Source organism: Prionailurus bengalensis, chromosome B4 (assembly GCF_016509475.1).
Source record: "Prionailurus bengalensis isolate Pbe53 chromosome B4, Fcat_Pben_1.1_paternal_pri, whole genome shotgun sequence".
Classification (NCBI taxonomy): Eukaryota; Metazoa; Chordata; class Mammalia; order Carnivora; family Felidae; genus Prionailurus; species Prionailurus bengalensis.
The window spans coordinates 52,402,879-52,422,855 of NC_057358.1; the positions used below are offsets into that span (position 1 = coordinate 52,402,879).

Below are 19,977 nucleotides of genomic sequence, written 5' to 3' on the forward strand. Positions count from 1 at the left end.
TGTCGTCAGCTGGGGTTTAATTCCACTGGGGACTGAGGAAATGAGCAGAACGCGTCAGAATTTTCTACCAAAGTCTGGGAGACTGGGGTGTCTATCACACATTGGTTGAAGTTGCCCCAGTGTCCTTAATTCACCCATACTTCCAAAGTGCCTTAGCTTGCTTGCTGTGAGACACTAGCAGGCATGGAACTTAACATAGCTCCTTGAAATTGAGTGGGCAAAAGGGGTATGGTGTGGACTTCTGTAAACGTCCACTGCAGGCACCTCTCTTGGGGAATTTACATGAGGCCTCGTCTCCAAATGGAAGGGAAATATTCTTAGGCTTTATCAGTTCATCAGGTGTTTCTCTTACTCGACCTAGCAATTCAAGGAACCAGATATTTTGTGACTCATCCAATAATGGCAGCAAAATATATTTGTAATTGTTTCTCTCATATGTTACCTGGTTTGATCTTTAAGAAAAGCATGTGCAAAGTAAATATAATTATTATCTCCATTTATTTTCATTTTTATTATCTTCACTGCACAGATAAACTGAGGCTCATGGAAGCTAAATGAATTGCGTAGGTGACATAACTAATAAGGGAAGAATCAACACCTCAATCAAGGACTTTTTAATTCTATGGCTTCTGTACCTTCTATTCTGCCTCACTATCTACGTGGTCACATAACTTGTAGTTTCTGGAACTTGGAATCAAATTTAGATTATATTAACTCAAAAATCTAAAATTGGAATTTCAGCCATCATAAGGGAGGTATAAAAGCCCCCCATTCATCCTAAATAATGCTGGTAGTTTATGCATTTACCCACTATGAAATAATACAGTATATGAAATAATAATAATAACCATCATGAATATTTTTTGGAGCAGTTATTAAGGGCTTTACATGCACATAATCCCCATAACCCCTTGGAATGGGTACTCTTATTACTATGTTAAAAATGGAAAACTGAGACAGATTGCCCAGGCTTACAATGAGTAAGTAGTATGTATAGACTTCCATTAAACTGATTTGTGTTCTAAGCTGGATTCTAGCTAGGAGGAGGACCTTGAGTAAACGGATGTTAGATTCCAGTGGATATACTAGATTCTAGGATTGTAAATTTACAGGGGCAGGGAAGCAGGACAAATGAACAGTCTTGGGGAGAAGCTTACACATTAAATACCTTCATATACTCATTCTCAATGTAATAAAGAGTTTCTGAGAATCATGGTTACAGTAAAGTGTAATTTTTTTGTAGTAGTTCCATCAATATCCATGAATTGGTATGGAATACGTTTTGAAAGATTTTAAGATAATTTCTGAATACTTGGTTATTTTATAATTAACAACATCCCCCAAAAAAGAGGTAGGCAGATATGATATGCCTCCTGATTTGCTGCAGTAGGAAGTACCCAACAACAATTGCAAGCTATTTTTAACGAACAATCAAATCTGAATATAGCAAGCGTCAGTGTGTAACTAACTACGAGTTTATAGGAAACAAAGCAAACAGAAGAGCATGCTAAGGAATCCCACAGGAATTCAGTTGGCAAAATGTAGAATATGAGAAATTCTGCAGAGTAAGTGACCCAATCTCGTCCCCATATAAGTAGCAAGGGAATAGAAGGGCACCTGGGTAGTTCAGTACCCAGGTGTCCAACTGGGTACTGAGTTCAGTACCCTGAGTGTCCAACTTCGGCTCAGGTCAGATCATTGGGCTCTGTGCTGACAGCTCAGAGCCTGGAGCCTGCTTCACGTTCTGTGTCTTCCTGTCTCTCTGGACCAAGCCCACTTGCACTCTGTCTCTCTCTTTCTCAAAAATAAATAAACATTAAAAAAAATTTTTTTAAATAAGTAGTAAGGGAATAGGAACAGGGGAACAGGGGAAATTGTTTTTAAGGAATTTTTTAAGGAATGCATATTAATGCAGGGGAAGGGGATGCAGGAACAGGGGAACAGGGGAAATTGTTTTTAAGGAATTTTTTAAGGAATGCATATTAATGATTTTAAAAGTAAGAATTTCCATGGTTTTTTTTTTTTTCATTTTGGTTTCTTTTCTTTAGAAATACATATTGCAGTATTTATAAATGAAATAACATGATGCTTGGTGTTTTCTTTAAAATAATCCCACAAAGGTAGAATGTGAGTACTATAGATGAAACCAGACTGGCCCTATATCCATAACTGTTGAAATTGGAGTGGGCCCTACTTTTGTGTGTATTTGGACATTGTGTATGTGTGAAAAAGGTTACAAGAAAATCCATGAAAATGCTAACAGAAGTGTAGCACAATAATAGGTATTTTTTTTCTTTCCCTATTTACTAGCTTTTCTACATTTATAATGATACAAATTTATTACATTTCAAATTTGTACAGTAAACAATAACCACTTCTTTCAGATGGAATTTATTTCAAAGAGATTAGAAGAGAAACTACAGATACAAGTTAAAGATTATAAATAAAGATTACACATTTATTTGTATGTAGCATATTGTGTAACTGTTCCCATGGGTGGATTTGGTTATAAATTATGATTGATTCTGGACAAGAAAAGGTGGGGCACCTGGCTGGCTCAGTCAGTAGGGCATGCAACTCTTGATCTCGGGGTTTTGAGTTCGAGCTGAGCCCCACATTGCGTGTAGAGAGATCTTGAAAGAAAGATCTTGAAAGAAAGAGGAAAGATCTTATTACATTAAAAACTTGGAAATGAATCATTAGTCCTATTACTTTCTTAATAAAGATAAAAATGTGTAATTACCATAGTTCCATTTTAAATATTAAAATCCTCATTTTTGGTAGTCTGGCATTTCATTACATCTGAGTGCTACAGACCTACTTGAAGGTTTTCCCCCATAGTGGCCAGGTCTCATCTCGGCGTAGACTATAAAGAAGTCACCGCGATTAAAAGTTACTTGTTCTACATCCTAAAGTTAGACTAAGTCAAATTTTTGAGAAGTCTTCTGCCATCCCTGTAACAATCTTTTTTTAAAAAAACATACTTTTTTTAAAACATACTTTTTTTTTTACCTTTGTTAGAGTATAACATATTGCCAGAAAATTACACAATTTATGTGCACAGGTATGGCTGACATCCATATCAAGATACTGAATTTTACTAGCACACCAGAAACTCCCTTTCCAGCAACTGCTTCCCTAGAACACCGCTACCTGACTTTTAAACTGTATGTTAGCTTTTTGCTTTTTGCTTATTTTTGAACTTTAAAAGGATGGGATATATGGTATATGCTCTTTGGCTTCTTTTAACATTGTGACAGTCATCCGTATGGTTTGTAGACTGCAAAATTTCATTCATTCTCTTAACTGTATATAGCATGAAACTCTCCACATTTTTATCAAAAGCACTGTTTCCTGACTTAATGCCTGTGATTTTAAGATAATTGTATATTTAAAAGTCATTACCCCTTTTAATTGCTTTGTCATACAAGTATATTATCTTCTTGACAAAAAAAAAAAAAAAAAAACTTGTGTAATCCATTAAATTCTTTAATGAAATGCTCAGCCAGGTATTGGGAGAAACTGATGTTATTCCAGTGCTGCCCCTTTTTTTGCCATCCGCTGTTGATTTGTGTTCTGCCCATGCATAATCATGTTTGAGGAGCCCAGAGGTGAAGGCAGAAGCAGGTAAGCCCCGGAGGATTATGGGACTTAGTCCAAATGTTAGAGTGCACTTTCCAGGCTAGAAAAATTGAAAGTATATTGAAGTTCTTCACCCTTAAAATAATTTCTAGGGGCGCCTGGGTGGCGCAGTCGGTTAAGCGTCCGACTTCAGCCAGGTCACGATCTCGCAGTCCGGGAGTTCGAGCCCCGCGTCGGGCTCTGGGCTGATGGCTCAGAGCCTGGAGCCTGTTTCCCATTCTGTGTCTCCCTCTCTCTCTGCCCCTCCTCCGTTCATGCTCTGTCTCTCTCTGTCCCAAAAATAAATAAACGTTGGAAAAAAAAAAATTAAAAAAAATAATAATTTCTAGCTCTTAGTCTGTAGCTCTAGATTATGTGTTTCCATAAGAAAGACAAGGATTCTTACCATACTAAAATGTTCTGACATTTAGATGCCTCTATAGCCTTTGGATCCACCGTGAAACTGGCTTTTCTACAAGAGAGGTCAGGTGTTAGCCTGGCAATGCCATCTGTACTTAATTACTGGGCGGCCATTGGGTCTGTCAGCTTCATTTTACCCTCCCTGTGAAGCCTTCAAAGGCCCACTATTTAAATTTGTAATTTTTGTGATGTACACAAATTAGAAGATGTCTAAAAGCAAAGTTTGTTAAAGGAGATCAATATCCTTATTTATTCAGTTAAAAATAGTTTGCTGAAGCCAAGTAAGACGACTAGCATTTACGAATATAGATGACATAAAAATCGTTAGTCCTTTATCACTTTGCCTTTTAAAAATTTTATTAATTGTGAAATCAGTTAGACTCCCTAAATTATATAATAAAGAGATGATTAAAAAAAAAAAATCTCCAGTGGTGGGACACTTGGGTGGCTCAGTTAGTTAAGCATCTTTAAATCTTGATTTCACCTCAGGTTATGATCACACAGTTCATGAGCCCCACGTCGGGGTCTGGGCTGACAGCACAGAGCCTGCTTGGGATTCTGTCCCTTCCCTGCTTACGTGGACACTCTCTCTGTCAAAATAAATAAAATAAAGCTTTAAAAGAAAATCTCCAGTGGTTTTTTTTTTTGTTTGTTTTGTTTTTTTACTTTTTAAAAAATATAATTCATTGTAAAACCTGCTTAAGGAAATATCTTAGATTCAAAAAGCAATTATTCCAAATGGCCATATTCTAACACTCATTTTAATTTTTAAAAGTGTGTACCTTGAATAATTTTTCATTACCTGCATTTTTAAAAGTGATTTTAAGCTAGTTGCACAGTATGAAAAGTAAAATAACTCTTTAAAAGAGAACCTTTACAAATAAACTGTTAAGATTATTGTGTATCATGTGTCAACTATTCTTCAACTTAAAAAATCCTTGTTGGGGTGCCTGGGTGGCCCAGTCAGTTAAGCTTTCAACTCGATTTTGGCTCAGGTCATGATCTCTCAGTTGTGAGATCAAGTCCCTCATTGGGTTCCACACTGAGTGTGGAGCCTGCTTGGGGTTCTCTGTCTCTGCCCCTCTCCTGTTCACACATGCTCACTTGCGCGCGCGCTCTCTCTCTCTCTCTCTCTCAAATAAACATTAAAAAAAAAACAAACTCTTAAAATTACTTTCAGTACCCTTTCCTCCACACTCAGTATCTTCTTGCCTTATCCCAAGACTGTTGCTATTGTTAAACTGACATTTCCCAGGGCGGCTTCATTCAGCACAGTTCAGGGCAAGAAATCTCTGGTCATGAAAGGTTCTTAGACAAGAGTTACTAATTCATTTTATAACAGTGTTCAGCATATATGTGTTGGTTGTGTTACATGTGCCAACACCACACTAATACTAATGATAAAACTGGTCAAAGCCCCTGTCTTTATCAATTTGTTGACTTCATACCGCTCTGAAATGTCTGAAGAGTAATTACAACCCATAGAAGAATACTTGCACTCCTGTAGAATAGAGTTCTGAAACAATGAAATGATGATGTATTTTTGACATCCTGTATTAGATGACAGGTGGTTAAAAACCAAATGTGAAAAACCTTTCTGGTTTTAGGGTTGGTGATTTTTTTTCCAAAGGAGAAAAGAGTAGGTGGATAGCATATATGTTGAGTCTCTGTGGGCAGGATTCACTGACTTGTTTAGTTAGCTGAGTTAGGTTTATTACATTACTGTAAATTTATTACAAGTAAGGGTACGTTAGGCTTCTGGTATGATTGAAAATCCAACATGCTAAAATACAACCTACTTAGTATTTTTATTTGTGGAGAAATTTTAATCAGGGCAGTTAAGAAAGTGCTTTAAAACAGTAAAGGAAAGGGAAAATGAATTACAAAAGTTTTTCTTTCACCCAGTATAAACTTACACAATTTTCTAAAATCTAGAAAGCTTGCCATTGCAGTGATAACAATATAAAAGCACATTTTCCCTATTAAAGTAATTAAAGCTCTTTGATTTTAGGAACTGGAACGAGCATGGAGAGAGTATGATAAGTTAGAATATGATGTGACTGTTACCAGGAACCAGATGCAAGAACAGCTAGATCGCCTTGGTGAAGTTCAGGTACAGAAGTGAATGTCTTTTTGCATTGTCTCAACTGGTTTTGACTGGTACTGTATACCTTGTTATCCATGCATGCCCTTAACAGTTTTTACATTACTGGCCACCTAAGACCTGGGTTTTAATACTTTCAATAATAGGACTCTTAATATCCCACAAAGTAGCCCATCTCTCATTGTTTAAAAGTTCTTTATTCTGTTGGGTACATGGTGTGATCCCTGTCATGTTTTGCGCTCCTAGCTAACTATATGGAAGTTAGTATTAAAGTGTTGAATTAAATGGATTTATCAAATAAAGGGTAATTTGTGTCTTATAAAATTTATTCTAATCTGGAATACCTGGCTGGTTCAGTCAGAAGAGCATACAACTCTTGATCTCGGGGTTATAAGTTCAACCCCCAACACTGGGTGTAGAGATTACTTAAAAATAAAAAAATAAAAATGTATTCTAATCCATTCTATATTAAATGTCTCTTTCTTATCAAACTGTATTTAGCCTATAGACTTTTGGTATATTACTGAATGGGGAAAGATGCAGCACCATTTAGCATAAACAATCATATCTGGAATCAGGTTCCAGGTGTTAATTTTCTATTCTATAAAATGGAACAATAATACCTGTCTTAAAGTGTTGTTCTGAAAAGTGGAGATAATATACATTTAAGAAAATAATAAAAGTCACTTCATGCTTGTGACCCTATGTAAATTTGGTCATCTGCATTGGAAACTCTGTGGACTCAACAGACAAGTCAATACAAGGAGTAAAGGTTAGTAAAGTTGACTTGGAGAAAACCAACTGTCCTCCATCTTTGCTGTTCAGTATAGTAGCCACTAGCCACATGCAGTTGTTGGGCAATTGAAATGTTGCCAGTATGCCTGAGAAACTGAGTTTTTCATTGTATTTAATTTTAATTATGTAAATTTAAGTAGCCACATGTAGTTGTGACTTCTATGTTGAACAGTAGGGTTAATACTAAATACAGTACGGGGCGCCTGGGTGGCTCAGTCAGTTAAGTGTTTGACTTTGGCTCAGGTCATGATCTCATGGTTTGTGAGTTTGAGCCCCACATCAGGCTCTGTGCTGACAGCTCAGAGCCTGCAGCCTGTTTCGGATTCTGTGTCTCCCTCTCTCTCTTTCTCTGCCCCTCCCTGGCTCTCTCAAAACTAAACATTTTTAAAAAATTTTTTTAAATACTAAATACAGTAAGAAAAAAAACTGTAATATCTAAGAACTTACCCATGGGTCAGCAAACTTTTTCTGTATAAGGCCAGATATTAAAATATTGTAGATGTTGCAGGTATATACACTTTGTCACATAATCTTGGATGGTTTTGTTTTTGAGAATGAGAAATGTTTTAAATGAGAAAATTCATTTTTAGCTTTCAGGCCAAAGTAGTTTAACTTGATTTAACTTAACAAAAACATTCATCATGAAAATGTAATTTCTGTGTTATAGGACATAAATGGAGAAGTGGAATTGGTATACCATGTTCATGGATGGCATGCTTTAACATTATCTCAGTAAAAATTCTTCCTATAAACTCAAATTCTATCCTAACCAAATTTCATCCAGAAATTTTTGAAACAATTAACAAAATGGTTCTCATATTTTAAAGGTATAATAAAAACCACAATAGTTACTGTTTTGAAAATCTAAAGAACTACAAGGCACACTCTATGAGAGATAACATTGCACATAGACCAGTTACATGACAACTCTGCACTTCAGTTTTCATGACTATAAAATAATAGTGCCTACCTCTATCGGGTTATTATAATGGCTAATATGTTGATATTTTTGAAGCACTTAAAATAGTATCAGGCATATAAAACATACTGATAAGTGCTTATAAATAAATAAGTAAACAGAGTGCCTGCCTGGCTCAGTCGGTAGAGCAGGTGACTCTTGATCTCAAGGTTGTGAGTTCAAGCCCCATATTGAGCATAGAACCTACTTTTTAAAAAGTAATAAGTCAGTAAGAAGACAATGGCTTAAACAAAAAGATGGCATACTGGGGAGAAGTATTGTTAACCACTGATTCAACAAAAGTTACTATTTAGATCTCCAAGGAATTTTTTTTTTGGTTTGGGAAAGCAATACATTAGAAAAATGGATGAAGAATATGACCAGCTTTAATCTATAGAAAGTGAAACTCAGATTGCTAACAAGTGTTTGAATATTGTTTGCACCAGTAATCAGATAAATGAGAAATAATACAAAAATGAGACTTTCATTGTATACTTTTCAGATAGGCTATATATTTTTTTAATTACTGCAAAAATAATATATATTCTATATAGGACATGTGCACATATCTGGTTTTTATAACTGAAATTCACTCCCTAGAAGTCTATGTCAGTATTCACGTCTCTGGGTTGTCATTGTGTTTGGCTCTTGTGTGAATATTTCCTTCATTTACTATATATCAAGTGAAAAAAAATTTTTTTGGTAACTGTGACAGTACTTACTTCATTGCCCTTTTTTTAAAAAAAATAAATTTACATTCCAAAACATAATTCTTTTTATCAGAAGTATTGATAAAGTCATAGAGTTCTATTAGAATCTTACTTTCAGTAAGACCAATAATACCAATATGATCTTATTTTCTAGAATTTCTAGTACTTAGGAATTAGTATACTTCCCTTTTTTTTTTCTTCTCCTTTAAATTTTTTTTTTAATTTGGGTTTTGTGAGTTTCCACTTTATTTTGTTTTCTTTTTTTTTTTTTCCCCATGTTTTAGTGTCTTGTGATCAGCAATAATGCAAGGCAAAGCCTATTGAAAAAAGTGAAATAATGCACTTAGGTCTGAGAAACTGAATTTTTTTTTTCGACTTTTATCTTTGCCACAAAAGTTGCAAAATTGGGAGAGTTCATGGTCCTCAAAACTTAATCTACTGCAGTTCTCATTTTTTAAAATATATACTTAGTTTAGTTTACAATTTTATTTTTTCCTGTATGTGATCTCTTTTTACTGATAGACTGAATCAGCAGGAATTCAGCGTGCACAGATTCAGAAAGAACTTTGGAGAATTCAAGATGTCATGGAAGGACTGAGTAAACACAAACAGCAAAGAGGCACTACAGAAACAGGTAAATTAGCTTTGTGTTTTATTCTGCAGTAATTGACCATAATATTATATCTAAATGAAGTGACACAGGGCATCTGGCTGGCTCATTTAGAAAAGTATACAACTCTTGATCTCAGGGTTATAAGTTTGGGCCCCTCATTGGGTGTAGAAATTTCTTTAAAATAAATACATAAACTTTTTAAAAAAATAAATGGAATGATACATAGAATTGGGTTTCTTTTGTTAATGGACTTTTGACATCAGAAAACAGGCACTCCAGTAACATTGAGTCAGTACACAAGTTTAGACGGTAAAAAGCAAAAGTTCTGGCAACCTCACCCACAACAAAAATAAATTACTGTTTTACGTATTTAATTCTACACACACAAAATGTTTTGCTTTTAGGAATTTTTTTTCCCCACAACAAAAAATGGAATCATACTATACTTATTTCTCAACAATTTGGTTTCTTTCTCCTTAACAATACAATGCAGTAATAGCTGTGTAAGAATTCATTGTATAGATGAATTATAATATGTCCATTTCTGTGTTTTTGGACATGTAGTTTGTTTCCAGGTTTTGAGTTTGTTTGTTTGTTTTCTATCATAAGCCATGCTGTAATGAACATTACTGTATATATGACTAAACACACATGCTAGTACTTATGGATTAGAAGAAGTGGGAAATGAGCACGCATCTTCCATTTTGATAGTCACTGCCAGATTGCCCTCTTAAAAAATGGTACTGACTTACATTTACATCAACAGTACTTCAGAAAACACATTTCCCTGTACTCTTATTTAAACTAGATATTTTAGGGGCACTTGGATGGCTCAGTTAAGTGTCTGATTCATGATTTTGGCTCAGGTTTGGCTCATGATCTCACCTTGCATCAGGCTCAACACTGACATCATGGAGGCTGCTTGGGATTCTTTCTGTCTCTCTCTCTCTCTTCCCCTCCACCACCCCTCTCTCTCAAAAATAAGTAAACTTAGGGGCGCCTGGGTGGTGCAGTCGGTTAAGCGTCCGACTTCAGCCAGGTCACGATCTCGCAGTCCGTGAGTTCGAGCCCCGCGTCAGGCTCTGGGCTGATGGCTCAGAGCCTGGAGCCTGTTTCTGATTCTGTGTCTCCCTCTCTCTCTGCCCCTCCCCCGTTCATGCTCTGTCTCTCTCTGTCCCAAAAATAAATAAACGTTGAAAAAAAAAATATTAAAAAAAAAAAATAAGTAAACTTAAAGGCGCCTGGGTGGCTCAGTCGACTGACCATCTACCTTTGGCTCAGGTCATGATCCCACAGTTTGTGAATCCAAGCCCGGTATTAATGAGTTCGATCCTCGCATTGGACTTACTGCTGTCAACACAGAGCCCACTTCTAATGCTCTGTCCTCCCCCACTCACTCTCTCTCTCTCTCTCTCAAAAATAATAACAAAAATAAATAATAAATCAACTTAAAAAATAAAAATAAGCTAGATATTTTAACTTGTATTTTTTAATGTAATTGGCTTCCAGTTCTGAAAACATTAATAAATGAGGGGTTAGAACTGAAAGCTTCATTTAAAATAAGTCAAATGGGGACGCCCAGCTGGCTCAGTCTATATAGTATGTGATTCTTAATCTCGGGATTTGTTAGTTCAAGCCCCATGTCTGCTGTAGAGACTACTTAACAATGGAATTTCTAGAAAAAATAAAATAAATGAAATTACTCCTTTTTTATGTGGATTTAAAAGATATATTTAATATAAGTTATGTTTTGTAATTTTTTAATAGGTATGACAGGATCAAAGCCTTTCTCAACAGTTAAGTACAAAAACGAGGTAAGTTTGGATTGTTTGTCTATCTCTAAATTATTTTAAATGTGTAAAACATGAATTGGAATTTAATTGTCTTCATAACAAAAATGTTTCCTAAATATATTTAAGTTATTGTTTTAATCTTGAAATTTTGCTGTTGCAGTAATTTGATCCTTCTAACAGATGGCAATTTTTCTTCCCTTAATGCAAAAAAAAAAAAAAAATCATTACTTTTCATTTATGTTAGAACTTTAACATTGTCATACTTTTTCTAATATAAGTAATTTGAATATTTATCATTGTGTCTTATTCTTGGTAAAATTTATAGGATGATTGATAGATAAGTTCGCTGTGTGTCGTGCATACCATAAAGAAATTACAACTACAAAGAGATACTGTCAACCTAACTGAAAGCATTTGTGGTCTTGAATTTTATATTAAAACCAAACAAAAAGACGTTTATTTTTTCCCTTAAAAATTGCAAAAACAAATAGGCAATAAGATTTTTAAATTAATTATTTTCTTCTACTTTTAAAGTGAAACACTGTAGTCTCACATCTGTTTTGATTTTGAGCTTCAGATTAAAGCTAACCTGAATGTTACAGGAAAAAATGAGATAAAACTATTTTTTTAAGACCCAGTTACTGGCTATCATAAACATTCTTTATTTTACTTTTCAGTATGAGACTGACTTTTGGCTTGGCAGTGTCCCTTTAATTATCTTAAAGTGATTTTTAAGTTAACTTACCATTGCAAAGAATTTAGATATACTTAATTCAATATGCTTATCTAAATAAGGTGACTATTCTACAATCTTTAGGAAGAGGAAGTAGTCCCACCTCGTCCTCCACTTCCTCGGTCCTATGACTTTACAGAGCAGCCTCCCATAATCCCCCTCTGCCCAGTGATAGCAGCTCCTTGCTCTGTTATAGCAGGGGCCCAGTCCATCTGCCTGAAGAAAAGAAGATTCATCAAGTTCAAGGATATCCAAGAAATGGATCTCACTGTGTAAGTGGCTTCAATAGCCACAGAATAATCAATCATGTACATGCCCTCTCATTTTTGAAAGTTAATTTATTTTACACTCAAACTTTTTTTTTTGTTATAACCCCACTTTTAGCCAGTGCTTTTTTGTTTGTTTGGTTTTTGTTTGTATTTAATGTTATTATCTGTGTTTTTCCTGTTTTGGTTTTACCATTCTCATTTCTTAATATTTTTATAATTTTAATACTTCATAATTTCATATTTCTAATGTTTTTGCAAAGTGGTTACTTTACATTTGTCTAAGACGTCTTATTTTAAATATACCATTTCAGGATATTAGAGACAAAATGATATATTTAGATCAGAAGGAAGCAAGAATGAAAAAGATCATTCTAAGAATGATAAAAGGGTTGGGATATGGGCCATTCCATCTAGGAAAACTATTAGAGGATATGGACATTGCCAAGGAGAAACATTCATTATCCACGGAAGCTGAAAATAAGAGGTTTGGGGTTAAATAAATGTAAAATGTGGTAAGCTAGAAGAGAAGTAGGAAGGTAGAGAATAGGGCCAATTGAGTTAATATGATATAATTATTTTCAGATTTCAGTTTTACTATGATAAAAAATATTCTGACTTTGTCCCTAAGAGGAATATTTTTCATTTAAAAGCCAAAACTTTTACTGATTAAAATATTTCAGATTTTTTCCACCTAAGCTGTAACATATATGTCAGTTGTGCTGTCCCCAATATAGCTGGCTGAGACTTTTAGTTTTCAAGGTTTGGTTTGAGGTAAGCATTTTAAAAGAAACTTGTAGGAATTTTTTTTCTTTTGTTTTAAAATTGCACATCTTCTTTTCAAGGGTCCGGATTATAGACTCTACAAAAGTGAACCAGAGTTAACAACAGTGGCAGAAGTTGATGAGTCTAATGGAGAAGAAAAATCAGAACCTGTTTCAGAAATGGAAACTTCTGTTAAAGGTCAGCATTAGGATATGTTTTATCTCCTGTGTTTTTCAGACATTTTAGCAATAAGCTCAGTGTACATGTTGGCCCAATACATAGACAAATACATAGTCCCTTATCTGAAACCTTTGGAATCGGAAGAGCTTCTGAATTCAGAAATTTCAGGTACTAGGAAGGTAACATGACCCATATGTAAACCATATATTACATGTCATTTCAGCTAGGCATGAGGCAGCATCCTCTTTTGAAATCAATTAACATTCCTAGAATATTCATCCTAAGTGGGATAAAGACTAAAAGGTTCATATGCCAAACTTTTGAAAAGTTTTCCGTTTCCTGAGATTTGGGGAGAGGGAGGTTTTAAGTTTTTTCTGTTTCAGAATTATACATAAAAGATTAAGGGCTGAGGGACACCTGGCTGACTCAGTCAGTAGAGCCTGTGACACTTGATCTCAGGGTTGTGAGTTGGAGCCCCACATCGGACATAGAGTTTACTTAACAAATAAATAAACTAAAAAACAAATTCCATGAAATAATACTACTATGGGTATACTCTGATTTTTATATTGTATTTCATTTTTACCAGAAACTAATCTCTACACCCAACGTTGGGGTTGTTAGTTCAACCCTGAGATCAAGAGTTGCACACTCTTCCAACTGAGCCAGACTTTCTTTCTTTTTTTAATGCTGGTCATTATTCAGTGTTGTGAAGAAAAAGGATAGAGGAGGCACTATTCAAGATTAAAAGGTAGAAAAGCCCAGATACAACGCAATACTTAACCTTGATTGGATCGTGGTTTAAAAAAAAGTCTCAATCGGGGCGCCTGGGTGGCTCAGTCAGTTGAGCGTGTTCCCACCCCCACCCCACCCAGCTTGCACTTTCTCTCTCTCCCTCAAATAAATAAAGAAAGAAATACTATATATTTTTTAATAATAAAAAAAAATTTAAGTCTCTAAAGACGTTCTTGGGACAATTATGGAAACTTAAATATGTTCTGGAGATTATTGACAGTTAAGTGAAATTGTGGTTGTATAGGAGAATGTGTAAATGGTTCACCAAAATTTGTGTGTGTGTGTGTGTTCACATACAGTTGACTTGAACAACATAAGTTTCAACTATGAGGGTCTACTTAAATGCAGATTTTTTTTTCAATAAATGCAGTATAGTACTATAAATGTATTTTCCATATGGTTTTCTTTTAAAAACATTTTTTTAACATTTATTCATTTTTTTTGAGAGACAGAAAGAGAGCACAAGCAGGGGAGGGGCAGAGAGAGGGGGAGACACAGAATCCGAAGCAGGCTCCAGGCTCTGTGCTGTCAGCACAGAGCCCAGTGCGGGGCTTGAGCTCATGAAACGCAAGATCATGACCTGAGCCGAAGTCGGATGCTTAACCAACTGAGCCACCCAGGCACCCCCCCCATTTGGTTTTCTTCATACGGTTTTCTTTTTCCTAGCTTACTTTATTGTAAGGATACAGTATATAACACATGTACCATACAGAATAATGTGTTAATTGTCTGGTCAGCAGTAGGCTGTTAGTAGCTAAGATTTTGAGTAATTAAAAATTATATGCAGGGACACCAGGCTGGCAGTCTGTAGAGTATGTGACTCTTGATCTTGGGGTCGTGAGTTCAAGCCTCACGTTGGACAGCCCCATGCTATTAGTGTGGAGCCTGATGCAGGGCTGGAGGTCACCAGCTGTGAGATCATGACCTGAGCCAAAATCAAGAGTCTGACGCTTAACCAACTGAGCCACCCAGGTGCCCCAATGGTGCATATTATTATAAATACACAGGAAATATTAAACTGCAAACAAATGTTTTAGCAGTATAGCTAACTAGATGCCCTGGCCAATCCTCCTATTCCTATAGAAAGTGATTCTAATTGCTGGGTGATACCATTCTAAATTTTTTTGAGAATCTTCGTATTCAGAAATATAAACAACTCTTACAAATCAATAATAAAGACAACCCAATAAGAAAGTAGGCAAAAGACTTAAACACTTAACAAATAAAGTATACAAGTATATGAAAAAGTTTACAACTGATCAAGCATAAATGCAGTTTTGATGCAAATTAAAATCATAATTCACACCTTCTGGAATAGCTAAAATTAAGACTACCAAGTGTTTGTTAGGACATAGAACAGTTGGATCTCAAACACAATTCTGATGGTGGTGTAAGAAAGAACAACAGTTTTGTAGTTTCTTACAAAATTGAACATGCAATTATCATATCCAGCAATTCTCCTACATATTTACCTAAGAAAAATGGAAACATCATTCCTCAAAAAAACTTATACAAGGATTTTTAACCATAGTTTTAATTCATAGTAGATAAAAATTGGAAGCAACCTGTATTTCTGTAAACAAGAGTATGGATAAACAAATTATGGTATCTTCAAACTCCTTAACAATTAAAAAACACTACTGATAGATGTACATGTGTAACTTAGCAACATGTATAAATGTGAAAAAAAATTATATTAAGTGAAAAAAGCTTAACACAAAGGAGACCTAGTGTATGAATCCCTTTATGTGAAGTTTGAGAACAGGCAAAACTCATCTATTGGTGATAGACAACAGAACAGTGGTCGTCTTTGGCAGAAGGGTGGGATTGCCTGGAAGGGAATTTTGTGGGGTGACGAAGATGGTCTTTGTCTTCACTGAGATAATTACACTGGCATATGCATGTGCAGCTAGGGGTAAGAATACATTTATAAAACTTCACCAGTTGTGCACTTAAGATCTATTCATTTTAGTTATACATTTTGCGCCAATAAAACTTGAAGAAACAGTAAAGATAAAGATAAAAACTAGAGAGTTTGCCATTTAACCGTCACTTGAGAGAGTTCTACAGTTTTCAGATGGAAGCAAACTGGTCAGATAGGGAAGGTCTAAGAAGCAGAGAACTAAAATATTGGATACCAATAGCATATAACCAGGACTAATTTTGTTGATATTAACATGTAAACTCCTTGTATTGTTCCAGAGGATGGTAATGATCATGATTACCTTTATATTTTAATAAGTTTAGTGTACATGCTTAAGGATAAGATAAAGAAAAGAAATAGACTTGGGGCGCCTGGGTGGCTCAGTTAAGGGTCCGACTTCGGCTCAGGTCATGATCTCGTGATTTGTGAGTTCGAGCCCCACGTCAGGCTCTGTGCTGACAGCTTGGAACCTGGAGCCTGATTCTGACTCTGTGTCTCCCTCTCTCTGCCCCTCCCCTGTTCATGCTCTGTCTCTCATTCTCTCTAAAAATAAATAAACATTAAAAAAATTTAAAAAGAGAGCAGGAGCTGGGGAGAGGGGCAAACAGGGAGAGAAAGAGACTTTTTTTTCCCATAGTTTTTGTTTTTTTAATGTTTATTTTTGAGAGAGAGCACACACGCACACATGCACACACAAGTGAAGAGGGGTAGAGAAGGAGAGGGAGACAGAATCTGAAGCAGACTCCAGATTCCAAACTGTCAGCACAGAGCCCGACAGAGGCCTCAAACCCACAAACTGCAAGATCCTAACCTGAGCCCAAATCAAGAGTCAGATGCTTAACCTACTGAACCACCCAGGTACTGAGAGAGAGAGAGAGGGAGAGAGGGAGGGAGAGAGAGAATGAATCTTAAGCAGCATGGTGCTTGATCCCACAACCCTGGGATCATGACCTAAGTGGAAACCAAGAGTAGGATGCTCAACCAACTGAGCCACTGGCTCAAAAAGTGTTGGTTGCCAACATTTAAAAATTGGGACGTTAGTGAAGAAATGGGCAAAAAGACATGAATAGACACTTTTCCAAAGAAAGCATCCAGATTGTTAGCAGACTCGTGAAAAATGCTCAACATCACTACATCACTTATCATCAGGGAAATACAAATCAAAACCACAATGAGATACCACCTCACAACTGTCAAAATGGCTAAAATTAACAACTCAGGCAACAACAGGTGTTGGTGAGGATACGGACAAAGAGGTTCTCTTTTGCATTGTTGGTGGGAATGCACATGAGTGCAGCTACTCTGGAAAACAGTTCCTCAAAAAATTAAAAATAGAACTTTATAGAATTTTTATAGAATTTTATAGAAATTATCCAGAGGATACAGGAGTGATGATTCTAAGGGGCACATGCACCCCAAGGTTCATAGCAGCAATATTGATAATAGCCAAAGTATGGAAAGAGCCCAAATAACCCATTGACTGGTGAATGGATAAGGAAGATACACACACACACACACACACATACATACACACATACATACATACATACATACATACATACACACATACATATATACATACATACATACATACATACAATGGAACATTCCTGGATGATCAAAAAGAATGAAATTTTGCCACTTGTAACAACGTAGATGGAACTAGAGTGTATTATCCTAAGCAAAATGAGTCAAAGAAAGATCTCATGATTTCACTCACATGTGGAATTTAAGATACAAGACAAATAAACATAAGGGAAGGGAGGCCAAAATAATATAAAAACAGAGGGAGACAAACTATAAGAGACTTTTTTTTTTTTTTTTTTTTATAAGAGATTCTTAAACACAGAAAACAAACTGATGGTTGCTGGAGGGGTGTTAGGTGAAGGGAAGGACTAAATGGGCAAGGGGTATTAAGGAGGACACTAGTTGGGATGAGCACTGGGTATTACATGTAAGTGATGAAACACTAAATTTTATTCCTGAAATTATTATTATACTATACGTTAACTAGGATTTAGATTTTTAAAAATAAATAAATAATAAAAAATTTTTAAAAATTGGGACTTTAGAGGCGCCTGTGTTGTTCAGTAGTTAAGCATCAGACTCTTGATTTCAGCTCAGGTCATGATCTCAAGGTTCGTGGGATCAAGCTCCACGCTGAGCACAGCCATGTCTATGCTAACAATGTGAAGCTTGCTTGGGATTCTCTCTCTCTGTCCTTCCTCTTCTTGCTCTCTCTCTTTCAAACTAAAAATTTTAAGAAAATAAATAAAAATTGGGACTTCCTAGGTTTTCTTAAATACCCAATAGATCTAGGGGCTCCTGGCTGGCTCAGTCGGTAGAGCATATGACTCTTGATCTTGAATGTGTAAGTTTGAGCCCCACATTGTTGGGTGTAGAGATTACTTAAAAATTACAAGAAATCAGTAAATCTAGCCAGAGTGCCCCTGTTTCAACAGCACTGGTTTCCTAGACCTAACATCTACCCTCTTCAAAAAGCATATGTGGGGTGGGGGGGAGGAAGTTGCTATTTATCACATGTGTAACATTCTTAATCCCTGTGGGCAAAGTATTTAGAGCATATATAAAATAAGGACTACATTTTATGCTTTGATTTTGCATTTTCTATTCCATTCTTTTTCTGGTTCCTACATAGTCGTAATCCCCCATGATCTATAAGTGATAATTGTCGCCAGTCAAGTCTACAAAATTTAGAAATTATTTAATAAGTGAGTTCAACTCATCAGTAGACTTTTTTTTAATGTTTATTTTATTTTAGACAGACAGACAAAGAATAAGCGGGGGAAGGTACAGAGAGGGGGGACAAAAGTCAATGCCATATCTTTACTCATAAAAAATACCTTGGGGTGCCTGGGTGGCTCAGTCAGCTAAGCGTCCGACTTCAGCTCAGGTCACGATCTCACAGTTCGTGGGTTTGAGCCCCGCGTTGGGCTCTGTGCTGACAGCTCAGAGCCTGGAGCCTGTTTCAGATTCTGTGTCTACCTCTCTCTCTGACCCTCCCCCGTTCATGCTCTATCTCTCTCTGTCTCAAAAATAAATAAACGTTAAAAAAATAATAAAAAAAAAATACCTTGTCTGGCATATGTTCTCTGTAGGGTTTGGATTCTTCTTCAGAGTTTTGCTGCTTTTAAAATTTAGGTGTTTGTTTTTTTTATTTTTTGAAAGAATTCTATTGTCTGGTTTTTTTTAATCTTTATTTTTGAGAGAGAGGAGGAGACAGAAGATCCAAAGTGGGCTGTGTGCTGACAGCAATGAGCCCAATGCAGAGCTTGAACTCACAAACTGTGAGATCACAACCGACCTGCAGATCAGAGCCGAAGTGGGACACTAAAGCGATTGAGCCACCCAGCTGCCCCTGATTTTTTATTTTTATTTTTAATGATCTCTGAAATAAGAGATCACTTAGTGGGGCTTGAACTCATGACCCTGAGATCAAGAGTTACATGCTCTACCAACTGAGCCAGCTAGGCATCCTTAGATGTTTGAGTTTTTGTTGTTGTTTTTTTTTTTTTAACTTATAAGCTCTCACCTGAATAAATTGTCTGAAATACACAGATAAATTATGGTGTAATTTGTGCCACATGACTTAAAGTAGAACTTTTAAAAATGGATCACTAACTGGGATAATAGTCTTTCTCTTAGTTTGAACTGCAGAATTACCTATATTGTGTAGCAGTTCAGCACTTCACGTTCTTAAATATACAGCCTTACAATACTCACACAGTTCATAAACAATATTAAAACCTAAGCTACAGATTGTTTGGTGTGTAAATTAAAGGGACCCTGAATGACTGGTGTACCATTTGTCTTTGGGGGAGAAACTAGACTTCTTTTTTCTACTTAGTTGATGTAACTTTAAGTGAGCTCAAAGAGAGTGGTTTGTTTTTTTGTTTTTTTTTTTTTTAAGTAAGCCATTGAGATTTTAATAATTTGTTCTTTTGCTAGTGTCCTCAGTGGATAATAGTGCATATGTTCTACTTAAATAAAATTAATGCGATATAACTACGTACATTTTATGTATTAACTTACTTTTAGCTTTTATTGTTATTGGGTTAATGATTTTGTGTTGTGTGTGTTGTTTTCTATGGTGTGTGTCCATTTTAGAAATTATTGAAAATGCAAAAAAGTCACAGTGATTACCTATAGTTAACTGTTGTTAACATTGTTAGTGGATTCTCTTGAGACAGTACAGTGTGACTGAAAAGAGACCAAATGGAAATTAAGGGCATTTAGGTAAATCACTTAACCTTTCTGGGCCATTCCTTTCCTGATCTGC

General features: G+C 35.8%; 1 protein-coding gene across 9 annotated transcripts in view; it reads left to right on the forward strand.

Annotated features, from left to right (window-relative positions):
• The window catches only part of PLEKHA5 (pleckstrin homology domain containing A5), a 239,436-nt gene that overhangs the window by 206,159 nt on the left and 13,300 nt on the right, over positions 1 to 19,977 (forward strand). For 8 of the 9 annotated variants that reach the window (XM_043562218.1, XM_043562217.1, XM_043562219.1 and 5 more), the window contains 4 exons: positions 6,053 to 6,154; positions 9,131 to 9,242; positions 10,989 to 11,035; positions 12,859 to 12,976. In XM_043562218.1, the coding sequence (XP_043418153.1) occupies positions 6,053 to 6,154; positions 9,131 to 9,242; positions 10,989 to 11,035; positions 12,859 to 12,976 (379 nt within the window). Of the gene's footprint in view, positions 1 to 6,052; positions 6,155 to 9,130; positions 9,243 to 10,988; positions 11,036 to 11,831; positions 12,131 to 12,858; positions 12,977 to 19,977 lie in introns of those variants that run through there. The other variant, XM_043562226.1, reaches the window with a different exon arrangement.